This window comes from Carassius carassius, chromosome 2 (genome assembly GCF_963082965.1).
Source record: "Carassius carassius chromosome 2, fCarCar2.1, whole genome shotgun sequence".
NCBI lineage: Eukaryota > Metazoa > Chordata > Actinopteri > Cypriniformes > Cyprinidae > Carassius > Carassius carassius.
This window is the reverse complement of record NC_081756.1, coordinates 6,912,416-6,940,123: the sequence shown is the minus strand read 5'-3', so window position 1 is coordinate 6,940,123 and position 27,708 is coordinate 6,912,416. Positions and strand designations below refer to the sequence as shown.

General features: G+C 36.6%; 1 protein-coding gene across 1 annotated transcript in view; it reads right to left on the bottom strand.

The window, feature by feature from the left end:
- Positions 1 to 3,097: 3,097 nt before the first annotated feature.
- The window catches only part of LOC132101236 (chondroitin sulfate synthase 1-like), a 71,834-nt gene continuing 47,223 nt past the window's right edge, over positions 3,098 to 27,708 (bottom strand). The window contains exon 3 of the mRNA XM_059506012.1: positions 3,098 to 5,227. Coding sequence (XP_059361995.1) covers positions 3,629 to 5,227 — 1,599 coding nt within the window. The 3' untranslated portion in view covers positions 3,098 to 3,628. The remainder of the gene's footprint in view (positions 5,228 to 27,708) is intronic.

Below are 27,708 nucleotides of genomic sequence, written 5' to 3'. Positions count from 1 at the left end.
ATGACATACGTACTATTATACTCATTCTGAATTAGATTTTTTTTCATTGATCACTTTGTCTTAATGTATTGATTTTTAAGATTTCATTATATATACACATAAATAAATGTGTGTGTATGTATTTGTTATGGAAAATGCATGGTCTCTTCGGGTGTATTTCTTTGAAATTCTAACAAATTTGTTGGCATTACTGTTGGATTTAGCCAAATGTTGAGAAAGAAACTAGACGTATTTAAATGAGCATAGCTTACTCACCAAGAAAACCACAGATATTCAAGTACAGACAAGAACTCCAAGCAAAACCTCCAAACCTGCTCATTCCTCAAGTGCCCCGTTTCACACACAAGGAATGTTATTTTAAAGGGGTGTATTGAGGGGGGGGGGCTCATGTCAAACGCAGAGATACCTGCTGAATCATAGTATTGTATAAAGGGAATTGCACAACCGCACAGGGCTGTCCCCAAAAGGTGCTGTGACTCAGACTTAAGCAGGAAAAAAGAAAACCACAGGGCAGATTAGAATCCACTCTCAGGGCAGGAACATTTGAGGAAAATGGTAGAGACATGGGCTCCGTTCTAAAACCCAGTGAGCTGCTCACTGCCTACTGAGGCACCACAGACCTGAAAAGAGACCGTTTCAGTCCTCAGAATCACAACGGGACATTCTTGTATGAAGAAACCTATAATGACAGAGTATCAACTCAAAAAGCAAATGTCAAAAAACATTTTCGAACACTTCTCTGTTCATCTGCCAACTTGCATTGATTTTTCAATAAGTTTAATTTAATTTAAGATACATGCAATGTAAGTTTAAGGTATCTTATAATAATGCAGCCTATATTTTGGCACAGGTTTCATGCCGAAAGCACATGAAAAATGCAATCCATGTAGGCAGCATACAAGGTTTTGGAACAGAATGGAATGAGATCTCGATGGCATTGATTTTGAAAAAGGTAAAGCTTATTTGTAGCAAACTGAGCAACGGTCCATGGCAGGAAAGGTGAATCGATTCAGGTCTTGGCTTCTGCTTACGTGGGAAGTTTCTCCACACGTGTGTGCACATGAAGACTTACATTTCATGAAGGTGATGCTTGTTGCCCATTGCAGTTTTGGGGCCTCCTTTAATTACCTGGAATGTTTTTCAGTCACCAATTCCTCGTTTCTGAACTCTTCTACCAGGTCTTTAAAAAAACAATTTCATTTTTTAAATGTACTGTAATTTCACTCTGGGTAATTAAATTAAATAAGGATTTTCAGGTTTAGTGTTTGGCATTTTAAAAAATGCTTGTCAATATGCTATATTATTACCAGTTCTTGGTTTCAATCTTTTTGTCAGCTTATTTTCTTTTAATTTTCATGTTTTTTTTCTCTCTTTTGGAACTGATTGATTATAGTTCTCACCGATTTGATCTTATGCACCTTAGATTTTGAGAGAAAAAAAGCATTATTTGTAGATACATTTGGCAAGTTCACTCATAAACAGAGGTTTATAGGTACAGACCAATGAGGCAAACTATAAGTAAAAAAAACAAAAAACTGCTAATTGAAAGAAAACAAGTTCAATAATTGGTAATAACATACCATAGTGAGAGATTTATGCAATCATTTTTAAATGGGAAATAGCACAAGTGTAAAAAGGTTGGGGGGGAAAACACCCCAGAAAAGTAAAAAAAATTACCTACATTTGGGAAGTTATTATACCGTCTGAGCAAATTCAGTTTTAGTCCAATGTGATAATTAACTAGCATTTTCAGGAAGAAAATCCTCTCTGGGTCAAAAAGTTTGCAACACATGAGATTTAATAGATACTCTAGTTGTTTTTTTAATAGTTCATGTTCAGGATTTAATGTAAGTTAAGCTATATCATTGTTTCAAAACACTGTAATATCCTACAACGGAAGTCATTGAATCTTAAGTTGTGTGAGGACTTTACTAAACTTCTTTAAGCAAAGTTAAATCCAATCGTTCTGTCTGGTCATAATGTAGAGCCAGTAAACCTGGTAGGTTTCACAATATACTGGCAACGACACTAGCAACGGACTGTTTATATGATGAAAAATACACAGGAACTACACAAATCTGCTCAACTGAGCTCAGCGATTAGATTCCCTGGGAAAATGATTGTATATAAAGTTTCATCCTTGCATAAAAATCACTTTGGTTTAAAGCACTGAAAATCTGTTTTAACTGCTAAAAGGATAATTGACTTTACACAATAACACATTTCTGTAAAGAACAATACACGGAGGCACAGTGCATTACTGTAAACATCAGTTACCAACAGATCTTAACTCGTCTTGAATCTGGAATTTTCCTTTGAAAGTGTTTGGATGCTCTGATAAGCAATTTAAAGGTAAACAAAATGAGATGAAACCTTAAGGCATGGCACATTTTGGATGTAGAAATCAAAACATGATGCATTTTGATAAACATTTTCTATTTTATTAAATATAAAACTTTTGTCCCAGCTGTATTGGGGCTAACAGAGAACTGAAGTATGAAAATGCCCCAGAAAAGAATGCAAAAAAAGAAAGAAACCGACTACTGTGGGAGATCAGTCCTCGTTTTAGAAGGCGAGGCGGCAATTTAGGCTGATTCCCTCTGTGGAGTGCATGGCTCAATCACATGAGAATGGCCTGTACTTAAATAACAAACAGGAGCAAACGAACTCTGATCGAATGAAACAAGAAAATAGATTGCTAAGTGGCTTGTTGTCGACATACGTTCATAGAGCCATGTAGAATAGAAATCTGGTCATCAGTACAGCCATCCTACAGTACAATTCATATTTTCCTGCTCCACCACTTTGTATTCGGACATCCACACACGCACACATACACAAGCATGCTCGAACAAAAAAAATCACCTACAGCAACTGTGCAAAAAAGTCTTTGGTAATCAAAGCAATTCAAGATAGAGAGAGGAAAATGTAGAGGAACAAAAACACTATTCATGACTCAGATGGTTATATGATCTCTAATATACATAACCTCAGCCCGATATCATACGAGACCGAACGTTCAATAAATTAGACAGTGGGAATGAGTTGGAAAGATCTACATCCAGCAGTTTCATTCACAGAAGTCGATAAAAATAAATCAAAATCATATTATGGATTCCCCCAGACAAATAAACTGGAAAAACAGCCAAAAAAAGCCAAAAAATTAGGAACTTTTGATCAATGGCCCTTAATTGTCACAATTAAGATTGTTATTTTATAGATCCCCTTTCCCAAGCATGAATCACTTGTTCATAGCTCTCTGTAAACATTCACAGATAAACATTTACCAATTGCCAGACACCACATGTCCGTGTCCAAACTCCCTCTCCGATACCATCGCGATGCATTTTCAGGGGAGGTACACAGCAGTTTGTACGAGAGGTGGCATAAATATAATGCTCAATATTGGATTGGTAAAATAGATCTCCTTACGTCAATGATCCTTACACTGCTAAAAAAAAAAAGATCAGATCAGGGTCTAAAGATGTCGCGCTGCTCCTGTACAGTTTACAAAACCAGTTCTTATGTCAAAATATATCCACAGACGTCTTTTCAGTAAAAAATAAATAAGGTAGTTAAAAAACTCCATAGAGAGGAAGACAGACAGGTGGGTGTGCACTTGCCGGGTCTATTCTGTCCTCACTGAATCGTTATTAGAGTTCGAGATCTTTTGGAAGCCGTGGTTGTTCTTCTCCAACCACAGCTCCGCGAGTTGCTGCGTGGAGCCATGCGAGGATGCTTTGGATCCCAGGCACATTTTGTACTGCTTGGGATCGAGGTTTGGGTCGCAAACCACAGGGTGGTGGACGTGCACGATGCCGGTGTCCGTGCTGCGGAACAGCTTGATCCCGGACTGGACGAATTTGTTAAAGAGGTCCACGTCTTCCAGTCCCCAGCCTTGGATGGAGATGTCAAAGCCACCCGCTTTGACCAAGTCTCCTTTGTAGATGCAGACAATCCCGTAACCGTAGTGTCTCCACAAGCCTGTTTTGGATGTGAACACGTAGTGGTTGTCGCTGGGCACCTTGCCTGCATAGACAACCTTAGGGTCATACTGGCTGAAGATGATGGGAAAGTACGTCTGTTCCCCAAGTATGGTGTTCCCACGACATCTGGTCAAGAAGTCGGGGGTAAACAGTAAGTCCACGTCACAGTAGAAGAGCAAGGAATCATTGGTAAAGTGGGCCGAGCCGACCTCCAGGGCCAGAGCACGGGAGAAGGGTCCAGAAACTGGTTTGATCTCCATGTCGGCTTTGGGATACTTCATGTGATACTCCCTCATGAGCTCAATTTGCTTAATGCGCTCCGTGTTGTTGTCTGTGCTAAAGAGCAGAATCAGCAACTTGACGTTCTGATTGGGAATCAGGCAAATCTTCTCGAAGTTGGCCATGAAGCGCACAAATATCTCGTAGCGTCCCGCCAGGGGCACAAGGATGTTGATCTTCTTCTCTTTGGGTTCGTGTTGTTCGATGCCAGATTGGCTGCTTAGCTTGAATGGGACGAGCATCTTGAGAGAGTTGGACAGGAAGGACAGCGAGTCTGAGTCTTGGTTGATCCTGGCAGCCAGGACTCGGGCGTCCATCTCCTCGTCTTCCAAAAACTGGATCTTACTGAAGGTCTGTTGGAGATAGGCGTGCCTCCTTACAGGAACCGTCATGGTCTTCCCCTTGTGCTTCTTGTAGAGCAGCAGCAGATCCAGTACGTACTCCGCCCCGTACATGGGGTTGACCCTTCGGTATCCGTACTGGATCTCTTTGAAGTCAATGACTCTTCCTCGTGTCTTGGCATTGGCGTTAATCATCTCCATAACCTGCATGATGATGTCGTCCAGCGCCATCTTCTGCGAGGAGTCGATGCCCCGACGTGGAGGCTGCCCATCTGAGGACGAGAAAATGTACTTGCCCGTGAGGAACTCCCATTCTAGCACCTCCTCCCGTTGGTGGGGATGAAAGCGCATGAAGGACGGAGGCATGCCCAGTTGGAGGTCTTCCTTGTTCACCTCGGTGTTGCTGTAGCGGCTCATCTGCACAATCTCGCGGTGGAGCTGGATGGTGCGGTGGCGCAGCTCCGCGATCTTGCGGCTCAACATGTAGCTGTGCAGGCGATACTGGTACGGCGGGTTCTTGTTGGGGTGAAGGGTTATGGCCCGGTGGATCTTGCTGTTGTGGAGATCACGGATGTAGCCCTTTTTGTTTGGCTCGTAATTCTCATAGAACAGCTGCTGCATCTGAAAAAGAGAAAATGGGTATTGATGACTAGTTCAGACATAATAATGGCTTGACATCATAATGTCTGAACTGTGCAATAGAACATTAAAAGCTTGGAAACTAAAAACAAAATAGGCAGAAATTTTCCAATTAAAGAGCCAAACTGAAACACAAACAAGCAATTCTGCCTTAAGACACAGGAGAAGGTTGGAAAGTGGCCCACAGACTAATCGTGGGATTAAAAGTGATAGCATGACATGGGTAAGATTACAGAACAAGGCCTGTCTGACGAATTTGCAAAGTGATACAATCACTAGCACAGAGTCACAACACGACTAACCCATTTCTATGCCCGTCCTGTAAAGTGTTTTCGTACATGTATATAAAAAAAGTACAAGGCAAAGTACAAGAGCAACAAACTATATATATATATATAATAAACTAATTAACTAAATAAAATATTATATAATTATAAAAAAAATATATATACAAGTTATTGAAAACTACAGTGCTGAGTGGCCAATGTCCAATATATAATCACTCATTTATCTCAAAAAATATCTAAAATGTCTAAAAATATCAGTATACCTAAAGTATGACTTGACATGACTAGGACTAATAATAATAATAATAGATCAGTTGATATTTGCCCATTTTGAGATGAATAACAGTTGAGTAAATGCTACTTTCATCTCATCCAGTCATAAGACCCAACTATCCCATTTCTAAGCATGTCCTGTAAACTGGTTTGTAAAATAAAAAATTACATACATTATCAAACAGAATTATTTAATATTATTATTATTTTTCTAATACTTGGTTAAATAACATTATAAATGAATTTAAATAAAAATGTGCTATAACTACAGTGCTGGGTGACAAGTATATCCTATATATAAATTAAATAAATTAAATTAAAATAAATGTAAAATTAAATTTAAATTAAATTAAATTTATGCATTTAGCAGACGCTTTTATCCAAAGCGACTTACAGTGCATCAGGCTATCAATTTTTACCCATCATGTGTTCCCGGGGAATCGAACCTCCAACCTTGATAGCACAGTGCTCTACCAATTGAGCAACAGGAACACAAAGCTAGCATTAATGACACCACAAAGAAAATAACTCTTCTGACACTCTAGTTACATTCTCAGATACAACAATATCCTACAAGTCTGATGAATCATTTGTGGACCAAGTAATAACCTGCAATCATTGAAGGCAAAACCAGATGCTCCTAACTGCAGCTCTGCTGGCTCTGGCTGAAAGGGTAAAAAGGGTGTGAGAGGAACACGGTGCCAATGAGCAGGTTAGATTGACCTGAGAAAGCCTGAGAACGCTTCTCAGCAGCAGTCAGGACTGTGGGAACACTTCATCATTAGCCAGCCCGTAATTATCCCCACTTTGGGTCACTTTATTCTTAAGGCACTTTATGACCATTTATAAAAAAAATTCTATGATGGCCACTGATGTCGTGAGGCCGCTCATTAAGGTTTGGAGTTAAATACCACTGAGTGGCGTCTACCAAGCAGAATTAGAGAAGTAAAACTGGGAGAGGAACTGAAAGTCAATTTGAACTCAAAATTGTTCTTCACATGCCAAGACGAGGTGCATCAGTGTTATTAACGAAATTACAAGAGCGTCTCTCTGCCCCAAAGCAACCACTTACATTTAGTCTTTAAGCAGAAGCTCTCAACCAAATCCACTCAGAGCACATCTTTATTACAGAGGCTACCCAAGCCTTTCGACCAATGAATTTCCAAAACTTTCCCACTTTGATTACTGGATAACTGAAGCATGTGAATACAGGATAAGATTGCAATCTCAAAGACCAAGTTAAAGCCAAGAAAAAAAATCAATTCTCTATAGAAAATGTCCTTGATTTTTAAATCTGACACAGAAATGACTCCAACAAAGCTATTTTTTTTATTCACAGATTTTCCAGGTTTTTCATGACTGTGGGCTATAAAAAGGTATATATTTTTAGCCTATTTATCTTTTTATTTAAAAAAAACCCCTATATTTTAATATTTATTTTTTATAATGCATTTTATAATTGCACTCACAAAGACCAATTTATAGCCAAGAAAAATGCATATTAACATTCAGATAGTGGACGCGTCCCTTTAAATGGAGGATGCCAGAGAAATGAACTCAAGCAGCAATCGTGTCGCCACACAACATCCTCGAGCCTAAACAAATACATTACAACAAGATACAATCACTTCATTCCCACAGATAAATGCAGACGGCCGCATGACAGCATCAGTCTGCTTTCTGTCAGGACTTACTCGACGCGTTTCCATTACAGCCCATAACAGGAAGCTCAAGCGAGAAGCTTCGAATGAGAAAACCATAAAGGAAATGCTCATCCAAAAATCTGTTATCACGTGAATAGTTCCTGTAAACCACAGCAAAATGCCCTTTATATGAGAACAATAATAATCATTCAAGCTATACAACATCCAATAAATAAATCTATCATCGAAAAACTGTATTTTAGCATTTTATTTTATATGTAATACACTAAATATAATTCAATTTATTAATGTCAAATGAGACAATGCTCAAATTAAATAAACACGTTTTACACAATATTTTTAGAGAATATTGAAAATTTACAAATTTACAAATAATTAAAACATTACAAATTTTGGAATTAACACCGGAGGAATGAACATTTGTATTAATTGGCCATGCTCAGTTAATTCTAATATTCCTATAATTTATGCACCATAAAAATGTAAATAAATAAAAATATATTATATTATATTATATTTGATATTTAAAAATGCTAAATGAGACACTGCTGAAATTACACACAAATTACATATTTAAATAAACACAAATTACAAAATATTTACTCAATATATTTATTCAGTATTGTGTGTTTTATTTATTAGCATATTTATAATTTACAAAAAATAAATAATTTGAAAATAGAAATTTTGGAAGATAAATGGACATTTAATGGCTATGTGCCATGCTCAGTTAATTATACAGTAATTATATAAAATGTTTCTAGAATCTGTTTACCATTAACAACATTTCTTTAAAATAAATATTAAGATAATTTATAATAAAATAAATATAAATTATTAATGCCAAATGAGACCAAGCTGAAATTATGTAAACTATCTACATCATATTTACTCATAATAATAATAATAATAATCTTTATTCACAATTATATATATATATATATATATATATATATATATATATTTTTTTTTTAGAGAATATTTTAAATACCCCCTCCCTTTTTTTTTTTTTTATTCGAGACCAATGGAATGAACATTTGTACTAACTGGGCAGAGTAATGCACACTTAAAACTAATAATCATTTTTTTTGTCTACCATTACAAACACATTTTTATTTTATTTTTATTTAGATGAAAATATAACTAAATTTACTGAAGCTAAATGAAACATTGGTGAAATTAAATACACATTTTACACAATATTTACCTTTTTTAGTGTTGTCAATCGATTAAAAAAAGAAAATCACTAATCTCTCACACATTTTTTATAAACCAAGTCCATTTCTCGGCCTGCTCTATACTGTAAACCAATTACTGAATTACATTTATCAAATGACCCTGTCATGTGATACACACTGAAAGCAGTCTTTCTTAGCTTGAATTGTTGACAAGCAGCAAGAGAAAAAACATTAACAGTGCACAAAAACCTAATGTGCCACAAAGATGACCTCACGAAGATGAGGATCAGTGTAAAGCAGTGCATCTAAACAGACGAATGTTTGACTTCTCCTGCAGAAGCTTTCCCTTCAAACACAGCGGGAGATTTGCTTGGCACTGGAGCCCATGTTAAGGTCAACATGTAGTCATAACCGACCCTATTTACACTCCTAATGAATCGCTTAATTGAATATCCTGTTAGTCAAAAGTGCTGTGAATGCTGAACATTTCCCATCTTTCATTCTTTAAAAGCACTGCTTGGTTGTGACGTACAGTTGATTCTCATGACTGCTTCTCTGTTGTGATGGTGTTGGATTTGTTTGGGATGGTAATTAGAGTGGCAATGAAGGGCGAGTGAAATCTGACATGGAGAAGCACATCCCGGCGCTGGAGCATGTGATGCAAGATTACAGCTCAGATTCAATCTGTCCACAGCTCAGATAACGGAGTAATGCGACACGCCGCGCTTGACTTGCTGGATTCACATTGCACCGGATGAGATAATGTGACCTATTTCTCATTTTCTAACATGCAAAGGCCAAACTGCAGTAAAGGAGTGATCTGCTAAGAAGCTGCATCATCATTTAAAGTCACACAAGGCCCAATTCATGCACATTCACGGTTCATTTAGCTTGTTTATGAGTAAACATGCTTTCAATATCCTTAAAATAAGTTTACTGTAGTGCGTAAGGTATTAAAACTCATTTTCAATTAGACACTGTATTAATCTCCAAGCTGAAAACACAGAAACAACTTTGGATAAATCATTATAGCTACTGCTATATAATTATGCAAATGTGCATTTTAAGATGCATGTCTTTTCTGATAACTGTACCTGTTTAGCCAATTAACTGAAATGTTGCAATACCAAAAAATATGAACAGCCTTGTCATTAAATTAAAACCTATTTGCTGTTTTTCAAATAGTGTGTGGTGAATTTGTAATAAATATTGCATCAGATAATGGATTATTTGCATTATATTATTTATATTCGCTTTATTTTGTGTATTTTGAGTAAATAATGCATTAAATAAGGGTTCATCTGCATCATAAGTTTTAAATAAAAATGTATGCGATTTTGTAAAGTGCAATATATTTATAGTAACAAATCATAGTCAAAAGACTTTTGCTATGCAAAATAAACAACTAAATGTAATCATACCTATGAAATGGTAAATAACAACATATTTCTAGTATTAAAATAATAATAAATATAATCGCATTGTTTATCTCTGTATTTGACCTGTTTTGTTTCAGTGTCTGTGATGTGATGTGATGTGATTTATAAGCACCTGACCGGATAGAGCGTCTTAAACCTGACCACACAAACATTTCTCTGCTGATGAATAAGCAGCATCACAGCTCATACATGTGTGACTTGTTCCCTACAGATCACAGACTGAGAACTGAAACCGTCCAGTTTGCGGGAACATTTGCCAGAGTTGTTAACTCAAAGGACTGCAAAGTAAAACTTGGGTAATTCTTTCCACGATTTAATGGGAAGCGATTCCTCCTGATGTTAAACATGTGTCAGGGCTGATTTGATCACCGAGCTCTTCACACTGCTGGTGAGCATCAAAAACAGATGGAGCCTCCTTTCTCTCAAATATCTCATGCATGATGGCACAGGACTGGACCGGAACAATATTTGTTTACAAATGCATTGCATTAAAAACTACACAGGTCAGAAAAAATACTGCAGATACAATGCATTTCAAGTTTGAAAAATGAGTAAAATGTTGAGATATGAGAAAGACAAGAACAAGGACTGTTTTCCAATGCTACTCAATTATAAAAACATTAATTAAGTAGTTAAATATCCAATAATGAAAGGACTTTTTCAGTCAGCTTTGAACAGAATAAATGTTTGCATTATTTATGTAAACATATCTAAATCGTAATGGTCAAAGCTTCTTTCTAACATCTCAAAAAAATGTGTTGTAAGAAACTTAAAATAAATAATTTGTAATTTTACATTTGAAATACTTATTATTCAGTTAGTACTAACTATAAAACTATAATTATAATACTAATTAATAATTTCTGTTATCAATTTTTTTTTATAAAAAAATTAAAACAATCATACCTATAAAATAAGATTTTTTTTTAAAACATTAATTTAAAAGGGGAAAATATTTTAGTTGTTTAACATTTAAAAAGCAATAAACAAAACAAAAAACTAAACAAAAAAGCAAAATGTAACCATACAAAATACATTATCATCTAAAGCAAACCGAAGAGGGAAGATATTATTATAATTAGGGTTTTATTCCTAATATAACTCTATTATAATGTAATATAATAAAACTGTCTTCCAGCACCTTTCTCTTGAGGCTGCTTGTGAGAGGATGTTAATAATGCTGATTTCAGCGCTGCGGTCGCTGTGTGATGGATGGCTCTGGTCTGGGCCTGAACTGAACGCATGAAAACACTTCAGCGTGCCACAATCAAAATCAGCATTATGCAACATTTCCAATGACGCAGATGAAGCTGCCTCCTCTGCATCCCTGTGAAAAAGCCTTGTTGACTGAGAACAAGAAAGGTCCTTGAAGCAGAATCAGAACGTGTGAGTGAGGAATGAAAGCGTGAGGATGTGCCAAAGTATCGCCCATCTGCTTTTGGGATCATCAGGTCTCATCAGCAGAAAAGATTTTAATTTTACACATTATTAAAGTAAATAGCACTGGTTTTCATAAAAAAAATAAAAAAAATAAATAAAAAATTATATTATATATACATATATATATATATATATATATATATATATGTGATTTTTGTACTTGTTTTACACGTCACGGAAATCCTTATGTATATAATCCTTATATATAATACATAAGGATTTCCGTGATGTGTAAAACAAATACAAAAATCACAGAATCCAGTCAAAACAAATAGAATTGACAAATTTATAAAGTGGAATTATAAATGTTTTTTTTAAAAGGAATCACAATTTTTTCCTCCATGTATGAATTTTAACAGCACATTTGCCAAAAAGAAAATTGCGTTTTAAAAGATTAATACATTTCTTAAAAAAAAAAAAAATTCATAGGACCATATCATTAAAAAAAACTAAATTATTAAATTGCTAAATTTGTGTGAATTCAATTGATTAGACATATTTTGATCATTTAAAAGTAATTATGTAATCATAAAAATATCATTATAAAGTGTAAAGGAAAAATAGAATCTAGATATAGAAATAGAATTTCTTAAACTTTTAATTAATTGCTGTTAAATTGTATTGGATTTATGATTTCTATTCATTAGACATTATTTTTGTTGCTACATTTTTATTTTTAAACGAAAACAGAATAAAAAACATTTCAGAAAAATTTTAATGGACTCCAGAAAAATTTACAGAATTTGGAATTTACGAAAACTAATATTAATATTTTGTTTGCGGAACATAGGTACATTTTCGTGTTTCCAAACGAGGGCGGAAAAAGTGGCGGAAGTCTCCGCGTTCAGCGCAAATCCCGCCCTGCAGCTGATTCTAAGGCCGGTGACACACTGGCTGCGTGGCGTTTCTGCTGCGTGTCAGTTGCTTGACGGCTGCTTCGCGTTTTCTGTGTCTTTACCATAGACTGTATAAAAACATGGACGTAGTGTCCGTGACGTCACCCGTAGTCTCCTGAAGTGTGTTTTTGAAGCCTAAAGTGTGTAGAGCGGGCCGTCGCCATCTTGGAAGCGCGTCACCGCGCGACTCTCCCGGACAATCAAAAATGGGCAAAAAGGCGGGAGCTAGTTGCTGTAGCCACGGCCACCTAGCGCGACGGCAGTGTCAGCAGCGGCAATCTCCCTGTCACTCAAGTGGCCACGCCCTTAATTATGCAGAACTTTAAGTCTTAATATAATTTAAACGGATGAGTTATAAAAAAATTCACCCCCCTCACAATTGTCATGAAGGGCAAAATTAGCTATTTAGACCAAAATCATTTTTTGAACCAGGCTGTAAACATGTTTTTTCCTGCTGTAAAGTTAGGCATTTTAACATGGGGAGTCTATGGGACTGACTCCCTTTTGCAGCCAGCCTCAAACGGCCAGTCGATGAATTGAAGTTTTAGTCACTTCCTTATTGGCTTCACGAGATAGAGCGGGAGGTTGGCGCTCGGTCTTTACACACCAGAATCGTTCCTGACGCGGCGCTGGTGCGCTGCTGCTGCGCTGCTGCTGCTGTAGGTGACATAGAGGGAGACCGCCGACAGACCAGGATCTTGTCTTCATGACAACAATATCTATACTTCATGTTGAGCATAAATATAAAGCCTACTGATAAAGGACAATATGCAATATGCCAGTGTGTCACCGGCCTAAGGTTTTCAAAAGGCATCACGTGAGTGTGAACATCACTACAACTAGGAAAAAAACGATTGAAATTTAAACGCAGCTCCCGTCGGCAGTTAAACAGAGCTTTGCTCTTAATTCTGATCGGTCCAACGCAATAACGAAATCTGAGCAGGTCTAAAAACTGAAACTGTTCATGCTGCACTTTACACTTTGGAAAAGTTATATATCTTTTTTAAATATGAGCAGGCCTACAAGCTGGGATTGGTAATGCTGCACTGTAATCATCAGTTATTTATTTATATTTTTCATTTTATTTTATTATATGATATTGGTTTGAGACTGAGAGTATTTTATTTAGTGGTGAACTTTGCAGCAGTATTTTATTTCCTATTCTTTTTTTATTTTATATATATTTTATTAAAAAGTATTTTAAAAAAAGTGTAAATAAATTGTTAAAAGAAGTTTATAGTAATGAACAACCTGCAGTTTAATGTTTCCATTTCTTTCCCTTACTGTACCGAAAATGAACCGAACCGTGAATTTAAAACCGAGGTACGTACCGAACCGTGATTTTTGCGTACCGTTACACCCCTAATGGAATGGAAAAATCATCATTTTAGCCATTTAATTTACTGCTAAAGTCATCCATAATCTATTCATTGTCCACTACAACAACAGGAGAATCCATACACAATTCATTCACCTCAAACGTCAGTAACCAAACCTCAAGAGTTTTAATAAAAAAGCCAACGATTTGTCCATCAACGCCTGCGGATCGGATCATTTGGCCAATAATCATCCCCATTGAGGGGCGACGGGGCCCGTCACAAAGGAGGCTCTCAGCAGGTAATGAAGGCTGAGTGGAGGTGGACGCTTCTGTCACTGCGCTCTTTATTGAATCGATTCATGGAGCTTGACGCAGATATTGAGCTCTGATAATAGATGGCCTCATCCAGCACCTGTCAGCTGAACAGCTCCGAGCAGAGAGCCCAGGCGGCCGGTTAACATCTGCTGAGACTAATCAAACATCCCTCCACTGCTGCGGGGAAACAAGCCTCACCACAAAGACAACCCTGGGAAACATCATGGGACATCGAGAAAAAAAACCGTGCAAAACAAAACAAATTGTATAATTGCACCGGAGAATACTGAAATAATAAATGATAAAATGATTACAATTAAATAAATGAATATATAAATGAAGTAAAGTAAATAAAATATTATTGCACCTATGAAATAATAAACAAATTTCTATAAAATAAAAAAATACTAAATCTGGAGCTGAACTCTGAAAAGCATCATGGGATGTCAGAAGATGTTTTTGGGAAGTTCAAAACACTGAGCAACTTCTACCTAAGTTCAGGCATCTTTCATCTGTTCTGCTGTAATCCAAACAGAGAAGTGTGTAGATACACAAGTGCACGTGAATGAAGGACAGAGATGAAATCAGTCATCAGCCGTCATATGAAAGCAGCTCTCATTACCCTCATTAACTCTTCTGATGACAGGAATCCAAAACCAGTGTTTTTCCATAGTCAATTCTATTCAAAAGCCACAAGAAAAGGTCCTTCTCTTTCAGAAACGTTGCATGACTTATCACTGATCAGAAGGAATCACGTACGACACAAAATAGCTCAATAAAAGATCATAAAGTTGCCAGTTTAAGGCATACAGATATTGTATACTGATCTACTAAGATCAAGGACAGTCAGTGTTATGATGAATCAGCTGGATCGTAAAATCTCTGAATGTGGCTCATCTTTTCAGAAACATTATAAAACACTTTTGTTTTTAACTGAAGCGTTACCAATCGGTTTTCTTACTGATGCCAGTTTTAATTCAACTAGTTATGAATAACCTTTTTTGTTTGTTTGTGTACATTAAGCATCATTTTGTACAAATGAGCTGATGATGTTTACATGTGAATGTTTACGTTCAGGTAACATGGTGCATCCCTTATAGAAACCTTTCCTCCCATTGAATTTCCAGCTCAAATAACCCAAACTACTCCGCCGTGATGTAAGGCTTTATTCATACCATATAAATCTATTCCATTCAGTATTTCTTGCCACCACTTTCTCACAAACAGGTGTCAATGTTTAAATCTTGCTTGAATCCAGACAACATGAAGCCTATGTCTTTGTGAAACACTTCTGACATTAAAACGGAACAGACTGGTGTTGGACTGATAGGAAAACAATCCATCAATCCCTTATCTTGTTCCACAGCGCTTATCTAGAGAATACAGTGAATAGAATACAATCAGTGGAGATAAGAGTGAGAGCGCTGAGAAGAGCTTGAGCCTGCAGACGCATGACACAATGCACACCGGCATCTCTAGAGCCGTCACACACACACACACACACACGCATGGAAACGATCACAGCTGTCAGGTAAAGTGCAACCCGGGGCGATTCAGAGCATTCGGCCTGAGATTCCTGTTAAACACACTGATAAAGTCCGGCTCTGCATCCTGTTCAGATAACAAACCCAAACAGGACATAATGATGACCAAGCATCATCCACTAACCAAAAAAGTTTGCTATCTGAGAGTTTTCACACTTGGTTTAATTGCTTTGGTCTCTTTTACAGCAGCGGCGTGAGAATTACAGCAGATGTTTAGTAATAGAGATACTGACTCGAGTCTCAAACAGACTCCAGACCACACTAAAGCTGCAGAGTGAAAATAGCTTAGTACAGCAATATATAAGAAATTCAACTTCAGAATGATTAATAGACCAATACTCTGTACGGCCAATACATTGTTTCCCATAATGCAAGAACATGTTTTAAATTCATTTTCAGTGAATGTACACATACATACACACACACACACACACACACACACACACACACACACACACACACACACAATGTTTTTACTAGAAGCAAATAAATAAATACATAAAAGAATACAATGTTACCTATGAAATGCCAGATAGCACACTAAACTGATATTATAAAAAATAATACATGTAAAAACGCGTTGCAGTCAATAACAGTGCATTTATATTAAAATAATAAAATTAAAAATAAATGAAATAACCTGGAGCTGGGAGACATCATTAACTTTACTATGCAAAATAAATAAAAAATAAATATAATTGCACCTATGAAATGCTAAACATACTGAATTTCTATTACAAAATTAAATAAAAAATAAAAGTAGATAAATAAATAGTATCATACTAAATAACAAATTGTAAGTAACAGTAAATTTCTATTAAAATAAATAAAATAAATTATATTATAGTGTGTGTGTGTGTGTGTGTGTGTGTGTGTGTGTGTATTGGGTTCAATACGACTTTTTTAATGTTTCTGAAAGAAGTCTCATACTCAAAAGGGCATATACAATAAAAGCAGTTATATTGTGAAATATATTTACAATTTCAAATAACCGTTTTCTATTTGAATATATTATAAAATGTAATTTATTCCTGTGATGTAAAGCTGTATTTTCAGCATCATTCCTCCAGTCTTCAGAGTCACATGATCTTCAGAAATCATTCTGATATACTGATTTACTAGGGCTGTGAATCTTTGGCAAGGCAGCGATTCGATTCGATTACGATTCATAGGTTTTCGATTCGATTCAAGAACGATTTTTGCAAATTTAGAACGATTCAATTCGATTCGATTCACAATTAAATTCGATTTGATTCGATTATAATGATTCGATTCTGCATTCTTTAAGTGCATTCACGGGATTATTTATATGCTTCTACTAAATTATTTAAATGCTTAGTCAGGGGGCAAATTACAGTAGCATTTATGGTTAGAGAACCATAGGTAAAAAAAAAAAAAAAAAAAACCTTTTGTCCATTGTTAAATGCTAGTTTAATGATGCGACATGGCATACGTAAAAATTTATGTAAGCCAAGTTTTTAAAAAAGAGCTTAAAGAGTATTATGTATAAGCTAACATTTTGTCACACCAGGGGCATAGCCATAATTTCAGAAGTGACAGAAATGTCAAATACAATCATTTTATGTATGTAGCCTATATAATAATAATAATTATTATTATTATTATTATTTTTTATTTTTTTTTTTTACAAAGAATTATTTTTTACAAGGAACTTTTTTAATTACTTTTAATTAGCTGTAATAAATCAAATACACTGCTGGACAATAATCAATCATTTGTAATATTTATTTTTTTCCTAATGGCAATTTTATGATTGTTTTATATACTAGGCTACATTTAATTAGCAATTATTTAAATTTTCTGCACAGAATAAGGTAGAAAATATACTTTATAGTTTCTGTACTGTAATAAATGTAAATTAGCACTGCACCATTCATAAATTGTTTGTGGTTTTTTTTTAGTTTCATCAGTTCATTCTGCTTTTATTCAGTTTAGCTGCAGATATAGCCTGGCACGTCTATGAGAGCGAGATCGCTTCTCTTTCAGTGTGAAAACGTCTTCATCTCTATTTAACTTTTCCTCTCCATCAGCGAATGATTCTGAGAGAAAACGCGCCAGATGTCTGTTTGCTAATGAAACAAACGCTACTTTCATGCATCTGATTATCAGATAAATCTCGCGCTCTTATTTCAAGGTCGTTGTTAATGCTGTGGTTAATTTTAAAAGTTTCCTTCGTATATTCGGTTCATCCGCATTGTTTAAACACACTTATCATTCAGTGGAACTGTGCGTATGATTTAGACACTTACATTTCTGCTCCGTCCATGCAATAAACACAGCTGTCGACGGCTCCGGTAACTCCTTCGGTAAGATGCAGAGAGCCATTGACAAACTGAGCCATTGCGTCAGAGACGAACGGAGCGCGAGCGCAATCCTGTGACAGTCTCAGGCGGTAAACAGTGGAGCGCGTGAAGGACAGATAAGAGGATTCACGAACACTCTTCAAGGTCTCCATTAATTCGTGCGTGTAGTAATTTAATGTGTATACATTTTGAAAGCATTGAATCGCTATAGAGATCGCGATTCATTCGATTCTTAGCATTTTGAATCGATTGCTGTCCAAGATCGGCGATTCACGATTCAAAAATCATGTTTCAAGATCGATGCATATGAATCGACAGGGTTTGTAATCGATGCATCGAGAAAACGAGTGAATCGTTACACCCCTATGATTTACTGCTCAAGAAACATCTTAATGTTAATAACAGTTTTTGCCATCACTTTTGATCAATTTAAGGAATCATTTCTGAATAAAAGTAATAATTTAGTAATAAATAATACAAATAAAGTAATATTTTTTTGGAAAGACATGCATGTTATCTTCCATTGAAACATTCTAAATAATTATTATTATTAACATTTTTACGTAATAAAAATTAAGCACATTTTCCTCTACCATTACCACAAAAAAATAAAAAAACTGCTTTCATAGCAAATCAAGCAGTAACACACAAACCTACTCCATCCGGTCCGTCTCAGAGCTTCCTAATTCTGCTCTGTACTGTGAGGACGGTCTGTTTCGAAGCGCTGCTGGTAAACCATCATTACTGCCGAGGGCTGTCTAGTCACATCGGGCCACTTAAACTCAAGACCTCATCTATTCAGTCGCAGACCCCAGCGTCTCGGTTCAATTTTCCTCTGCATTACTTTATTATGGAGGCTTTTCATTCTGTGCTTAGTGAAACTGTGTCTGCAGTGACAGTACTATTCCAATCCAACTCCAAATGACTAGAATATGAAGAAAGCTGCTACCTAGTCTGCTGATAGAAAGTATACTTAGGCTGTCCTTTTAGTTTTTGGGTAATAGAGTTACAAAGCTCTTCAGTTTGTAATAACCAGGCCTGTCCCTTGGTGGGATGGTGCAGTAAGCCACACCCCTACAAAGCCAGATTTCCATCGCTGGCAGTCGCAGAGGGAACAGTAAAATCTAACGGACTGCGGGAGTAAAGGGAGATGACACTGAAATTAAGAAAAAGCACAACTTTGGAAAATCTGACTTAAGAATGGAGGAAATTCCATATCAACATCTCGAGGATAAGATTGAACCGCAAAGTAGGACAGGAAGTAGAGGGAGAAGAGGAGCTACCTGCTTTGTGGCAGCCAACATCGTCCAAAAACTCAAGTCTTTAATTAGAAAATGAATAATGAAAATAAACTGGTGCCTGATGTGGATTTCAAAGTGCCAGCAAATAAATCAGGCCCGATTCAGCTCAAAACAAAAGGAAAGCAAAACGGCAGAGAAAAATGCTTTATGATGGCTTCAAAATATAAATGAAATTTATAATTGGAAAATTATAAAAATAATTGGAAGCTCTTCAGAAAGTTCAGAGATGTCTAGAAAAGCGCTCGTGGTAGACACACATCTCAGTGGCTCATCTCCGATATATCTCTATTTGAAGTGGCTTCCATTCATATGCTAGTGACAAAGCAACTCAAACACCAGAGCATATATATACATACAAATGAGAGCTGGGCGATATGGATATATTTAGCTATATCTCGATATACGATATATATCTCGATATCTTTACAGGAAAAATAACCCCCCAAAAACTACTGCAAAAACAAATATGCCAAATATTACATGTTTAGGGCCCTATGAAACGCTTTATTTTTTCTTCACCATATGTTTTATTGTTACCTAATTCTGTGTTTTAGCATGTGTAATTATTTAAATGCTTAAAAACAACTTAATTAGTTCTTAAAAATTCTGCACAAATTATTAAAATAGCCTTATGTGAAATGTTTTTTCCCTTCAGAAATTCTGTGTATTTACATTTTTCTGGTTATCAAATGAAGGCATAAAACATTAATTTAATTTATCTTTTAATTATTTCAAAATTAAACATTTTATAAACTTTATTTTTTTGGTAAATAAAGGGGATCTACTATTAAAAATAAAACATGGAAGAAATGTTGTGTGATTATTCCTTTAAAAATTATGTTCGTTTCATTTTAATAGTAGTAGTAGTGGGCTATGTACATTCTGCTGAACAATGGTAATAGATTTCTGGCAAATACTTTTATTCTGACGAACCGTTACAGTTCTGTGTATGTGATACTACAGTCTATGATGTGATATATGATGCTAGTTTTACTCAAATCAAATGGTCAGATGCTCATGAAGTGACTCTCAGAGCAGTTCTGGAGATGTTCCTCATGTGTTTACGTCCTGATTTAGTGAGATGACAGAAGCTGAAATCATCTGCCTGCTGTTCGCCCGACGTCTGAAAACCGAAGTATCTCCATATAATACAGCCAGTTGTCTTTTTTTTTTAGACTAGTTCTGTACACGCGAGGGGAGGGGGGACAAAAGCAAGGAGGCGAGGGGCGAGCGAGCGGGGGCGAGCACAGCACAGAGAAGGCAAAGTGGCAGAATCAGAATGAAATATAAACAATATATCGATATATACGATATGTCAAAATCCATATCGTGTTTAAAAAAATATCTCGATATATTTTAAATAGAGATATCGCCCACCCCTAATACAAATAACCATAAACATGCACAAACAATGTACAATTATCCATCATACAAACCCCGGCGTGAAGAACAAGGGTCTTGTATCAGCCTGGAGTGCTATTTCCAGTGATAATGACCAGATGATTGCACATTTTCACATTTATTTAAATAAATAAATGCATGCATGGACATGGGATATTGATTTGAGTAGAAATTGAAACACTGGCAACAGTTAATTACGCAGTTAAGTGGTTAAATCAGCCGTGTAATATTCATAAATCTAATTGTTCCAGCTCTAAAATTCAGATGAGCAGTGTTTAAAGCTTTCACGCTCAAACGATCAAAGCACTTCTACACAAAGCACATCTAACGATCAGGTTACAGGAATAGCTCACCTAAAAATGAACATTTAATGTTTGGACTCTCATTCTGACGGCACCCATTCACTGCAGAGGATCCATTAGTGAGCAAGTGATAAAATGCTACATTTCTCCAAATCTGTTCTGATGAAGAAATAAACTTATCTACATCTTTATTGGCCTGAGGGTAAGTCAATGTTCAGCAAACTTTCAACCATTTCTTTAATGAATTTAATAAAAGCAATACACCACAGGAGGCGATGCATTACAGCCGTTTTACAGCCCAACTCACCCTGAGCCCTGGTAAAACTGCTGTAATGCTTCACCTCCTGCAGCTTATGGTTTAATAAATATCAGAGCCTTGTGTATAAGAGCTCGAGCACAGCTCTGTTTACGCTTTTAATCAGACACTATCTGAAGTCATTCAGTTCCACGCGGTCACACTGAACAGCAAAACCAATATACCAGCTGCCAAGCTCAGTGTGAAAAATGACAAACAAGCGCAGCCGTATTAGTCATAAAACACTGAATAGCACAGGAGAGAACGGGCCAAGCTGTGGCCATTTTTACATCCGCTGTCCTCTAGAAAATGACAAATCAGATAAAGTTAAAGCTAATCATTATTTCACTATGTCTTCTAATAATTAACATTAAAAGGAATCATCTATGTAGAATTAGACCACATCTTGCATTGGGAAAAATGCTGCATTTATTAATTTGCACTAATATTTAGAAAACAAATGTGATAAAATATTAATATTATATGACATGACCAAATCATCATATTAGAATGATTTGTAAAGGATCATGTGACACTGAAGACAGGGGTAATGATGCTGAACACACGCAGCTTTACATCACAGGAATACATGACATTTTACAATATATTACACTAAAAATATATTTTACTGTAATCTCCCCATGGAGGATTTTTGAATAACTAAGCTATACCTCGATGAAACATTCAGATAGAGACCGAATGTGAGCTTTCCTTTGAAAGGATGGGAGCTATGAGCAAAATCTTATCACAGTTAGAGTAATAATGCTTCACATCACAGTATAGTTATTTTTGCTGGAAACCCAACTAAAAGTTTTGCATTTTACACAATCATGTAGTAATGTCTATTTTTGGAGAATCCAGTGAATACTGAAGTGGTATTGCAGTTATTGCACAGTTTTAATCATTCCCACAAGTTCATTTAAAGTCCCTGCATGCATTACTTTATGGCTAATTCATTTGAGAAAAAAGACGAATTCCTTGAATAATGAAACACTTTTAAGAGCTCTCCAAAACAAGGTTACATTTATAGTAATACTGTCCAGTCCCATTTAAAAAGAATCCGAGTGAATGACTGAACGAGTGTATCTGACCATGATGAAATTGCCAAAGGAGTGCAAATTAAAGGTGAAATGACAGTGATATTCCTACTTAAACAGATTAGATCACGTTCAGTCTGCTTGCTAAGAATAATTCAGACATAATTGGCCTATCATTTACCAGTCAGCACAATATGGACACGTTAAACCACAGAAAGTCGAGGCAGGATATGAGATAACACTGCACCATGGTGCATTACATCTACATTTCATGGTGGGCTGAAGCGCGATGCAATAAACTCAACAGTTCAAACTAGATTAATGAGCATGCTCAGCAACGACTAACTCTCTTTTTATTCATCATACAGATGAACTTCCTGCTTGAACGGTGTCTGTGTTTGTCTTTTTGCCTGCAGCATGGTCACTCACGACTGGCAACTCTGCACCAGAGACAACGACAGAGACTAATAAAATCCTTTCACTGACCGCAAGCTGGAGCGTCCCTAAGCCGGCACTTCATTCCTGGCTTGTTCGTCATGGAGGCTCGTTTGTGACGAGCAGCAGAATTAATGAAATCTGGTTAGGTGGGGTCTGAGGTTTATAGGCCAGATCACTCGACATGTGAGATGAGGAAGAATCAACAAGAAACTTTCTAATCAAATAAATAACTCAATCAAGATGAAAAAAGTAAGAAGTCATTTCATTTAACTCAAAATAACTAGTTTGAATTGAAGTGTTAAGATTATTAGAGGTCATTATAATCAGTAATTATGTCCCAACTGGATGCAACAAATGCCTATATATATATATATATATACACACACACATATACACACACACACACACACATAAAACTTTTTCCCCCGATATATCATTTATCATACATGATATTGTTTGCATAAAGCAGCATTAAACCCAACTTCATTGTGTTGCTTACAGCTGCTGCTACTTGTGTGGCCTCACATCGCCTTTCATTGAAAATGAATGACTTTAGTTCACTAGTGTGAGAACAAAGCAAGTGTGTGCCAAGTCAACAAGAACCTGAACATAAAACAACAACAAGAAAATGATCTGGTGGCAGAAAAAAATCAGCCTGGTAGAGGAAGAGGTACATCTCATATTCAACACCAAATGCTGTGGATTACAGTGAACGCTGCAATAAAGCTATCTTCACAAGCATCTTAAGCTGCATTACAGTTCAATGAACGACTGTACGAGAGCCTTGAACCCACACGCCCACTGCACAAAGACACGTTATTCAATAACCTGAAATCCCTTTTGTTCCTCACAGCTTTCAAGAAGTTTAAGTGCTTTAGACAAACAGACAGGGGGAAGATATAGCCATAAACCAGCAGTGTATGACGCATTAATCTTTTATTGTTGCTGCTCTCAAGTGTTTGAACGACACACCATCAAATGCTTTGTCCAAAAGAACAGTGTTGGGTGAAGAACTGTTAGGTTTTGTCTCTTTTGTAATAATTCACAAAAGATCTCGGTCTAAAATGTCAACTAACTTTGTAAAACTCTGATAACTTAAGTATTAAGGTCAAATGTCACAAGCACTCAGTAAACTCATGAACAACCACTCAGTGGTTTGGGGAAGTCGTGGCCTGGTGGTTAGAGAATCGGACTCCCAATCGAAGGGTTGTGGGTTCGAGTCCCGGGACGGCAGGTACAGTTCTCTCACCACCCTCAATACCGCGACTGAGGTGCCCTTGAGCAAGGCATCGAACCCCCAACTGCTCCCCGGGCGCTGCAGCATAAAAAATGGCTGCCCACTGCTCCGGGTGTGTGTTCACAGTGTGTGTTCACAGTGTGTGTGTGTGTTCACTGCTCTGTGTGTGTGCACTTCGGATGGGTTAAATGCAGAGCACAAATTCTGAGTATGGGTCACCATACTTGGCCGAATGTCACTTCACTTCACTTTCTGATAGTGCTTTATGTTTCAAAAACCTAAAAGTCCAAAAAAAAAATTCAATTTCAGACTGATATCACTGAAAGAAATGATAGCCTGCAGTTCCAGAAAGTGAGTCAGATATCGATTCAATAATTCAAATGGTAACTCGTCACCTTGTGAGTCTTTTTGGGTGATTTAAAAAAATACGTTCATAAATACGTTCATTCACTTGTTTGTAAATCAGACTAAACTGGTTAAGCTGTATGCTTCTAATTAACCAAGCAGAAAGAGTCATTAGTTCATAAATTGGACTAAATTAGTTCAGCTCCAGTATATGGTTTTAATTCACTGGAAAGAATCAGCTCACAAAAGTCATTTGTTTGTCAACTGGACTAAATACTTGTGCTGTGTGGTTCTGATTCACTAAAAAGCAGCAGCTCATATGAATCATTTGTTTATGAATCAAACTAAGTTGGTTAAGCTCTATGGTTTTGATTGCCTGAAAATAATCAGTTCATAAGAGTCATTTGTATCAGACTAAACTGGTTGCACTGTGTGGTTCAGATTCCATCAAAAGAACCAGCTCATACGAGTCATTTGTTCATGAATCAGACTACTAGTTGAGCTAGCTCAGATTAAACAAGGTTGTCCTGTGTGGGTTTGATTCACTGAAAAGCAGCAGCTCATAGAAATCATTTGCTTATGAATCAAACTAAATTGGTTAAGCTTCCATAGTTTTGATTCACTGAAAGAATTAGCTCACAAGAGTCATTTGCATCAGACTAAACTGGTTGAACAGTGTGACTCTGATTCACTTAAAATAGATCCGGCTCATGAGAGTCATTTGTGAATCTGACTAAATTAACTCTAAACTAGTTAAGCTAGTTCAGACTAAACTGGTTGTGTTAAGTGGTTTTGATCAACTAAAAAGTCCCATCTCAAATAATAAAATGTGTTTATGAATTAAAAGAAACCGGTTGCACTGTGTGGTTTGCATTCAGTGAAAAGAATCAGTTCATAAGAATCATTTGCATCAGACTAAACTGGTCTGTCACTGTGTGCATGTGATTCAAAAGAACTGGCTCAAATGCCGACAAAATCAATCCAAGAGAATGTTGTGGTTTCTTGCCAATTTTAGTACACAGTCTTTTTATCTCATCACACCCAATCATATTGGGATAAATATTATTAGTAACTTCTTTGGCATGATTTTAACCATATAACGCAGCCTTACAGGTTTCAAATATTACAGCCACTAATTTACATGAAAATGTTCATTAAGTGTGATATTTCCACAAGAAGATTACTTAAGTTAATAGTTGCTCTCTATGGATGTTATGAACAGGTGTTGTGACCAATCAAACTATCTGTTATATAATTCAGACTCAACTGAGAAGTCAATTCGCGTCGCTTCTCCTTTTAAAGCTGGGCGGCACACACCAATTAAACCTCATTCAAACTTTCCAGCGAAGAGGAGGATTCAAAAGCCACCCTCAAACGAAATGTTCAAGCTATAACTGATATTGTCTGTCCTTATTTATTTTATTCAGGGTAGTAATTACAGTCTCTGGGAAAGTTGTGGCAAGCCTGTGGCACACTGGCGCTCTGTTAGCTTTGCTCGAGAGGTTCCGCCCATAGGAAGGAGGGGGAAACGGGGACAGGAACTGGATCGTGGGTGTTTAGACAGAAGTTGCTGGGAGAAGTGAAATGATTAAAGTGAAACAAAGAGGGAAATGGAGTTCAAAAAGAGACCCAATTACATATAATCTGTTTAAGTGCGCCTCTGACCTAAACAACTCCCAAGCTCCCACAATGAGAAAGCCCAGCGTTAAGTTTATAGAATGGAAGTGTAAACCATGGGAGGACCACCACAAATGGAAGCTGGGTTTATTTAAAGCTGAACAAAGCTGGAAGATTATAGCTGTCACTTTCCGACACACATACTGGAGTGTGAAGGGCTGTGGAAAACATGTCAAATACAGCCTCACTTTCAGTTACAGATTCGGTACATGTGTCCTGCGACAACCTCAATCCTTCAATAAAAACACGTTTCAGATCCTTGTCTGGTTTAGATAGATGAGAAATTTGTCTGTCTACACCAGATGTGACATGACTTTATAATGAAATCCCAAATCCACAGCCAATGGGAAGAGCGTGTGAAGAGTAGGGTTGGGAATCGTTAGAAATTTTCCGGTTCCGATTCCGGTTCCGGTTCCACCTAACGGTTCTGGTTCTGATTCCGGTTCCATTAAGATCATTAAACAATTATTAAGAAATAGTGGTAAGGAAAAATGCACAATACTCAACAACTCAATGCTCAATACTGTTTATTACTTACTGTCAACTTAATTTAAAGGTTGGCAATGTCAAAATGCAACATATATTACAGTGTACAGATCTTCATAAGTAGGGTTGGGTATTTTTAGAAATTTTCTGGTTCGGCTTCTGGTTTCATTTAAATGAACTATGTTTTTTACTATTTTACCTTCACTGAATGTAGCGTTGCTGGAAGGTAGTAAGTAATGCTGAGTAATGCTAGTCCATCAATCAGCATGTGTTTCAAAGTTGATGTTTTTTACCAGTAACGTTTTGCTTTTCAAGCAGGAATAAGCTTGTTGGCCGAATAGTCCCTTGAGGGCTGAGATACTTGTTAATTTCCCTTAATTAATGAAATATAAACGGTTAAACGTATACACACTTTCCATAAAGTCCCTATTTTACAAAAAATAATGCAGTCAGGAGATGGTGTGATGCAATGAGTGGTTTCAACATTTTTAAACATTTAAAATGCATTAAAATAAATATTTTCTATCACTTTGTTTATCACTCTTGAAATGACCTGTACACTAAATCTAACCCTCATACTTGCAAAACAATAGCAGTCTATTTGTTTAGTGGTCCAAGTTGAAGCCAGTATGTACATAATGACAATATGAGACAAATATAATGTGATTTAGTGGCGGCAGGTGCAGCGCACTGCTGTTAGATGAACGATGTGCACAGTTATCAAAGTCATGAGTGCACATACAGTCGTGGGAAACAATGTGTTCGGCAATTAAAGGCGTGACAGCGCAACAAGTTTGTGGATGCGCGTCATTGGAATCAATGTGCTCCATAATTAAAGAGGCAGGGAGGCGTGTCTGTTATTCGGTTCGTGACATCCTTTACGGCAGCGGTTCTCAATTCCAGTCCTTGCGCCCCACTGCTCTGCATATTTTGCACGTTTCTCTTTGTTAACACACCTGATTCAGATAATCAGCTCGTTAGAAATGAACTCCGTGCATGAACTGTGTTCCAATTGTTCATTGCTCCCTACTCTCTGAGCAAGGGAAATCTGTTAAAGTTTACCTCACAGTTCCGGTTCCCTGACATTTCAGACTCATCCTGTCGCTTCATCATAGCTATTAAAATGCAAGCAAAATGGACCAAATGAAACAATTTTTGTATAATACAAAACACATAATCAGCACCTGAGATAATCAGTGAGCTGTTAACTGCGACTTCTCAAAAACAGAAATTAGATTTATAAAAACAGAATACACTCATTGCGTA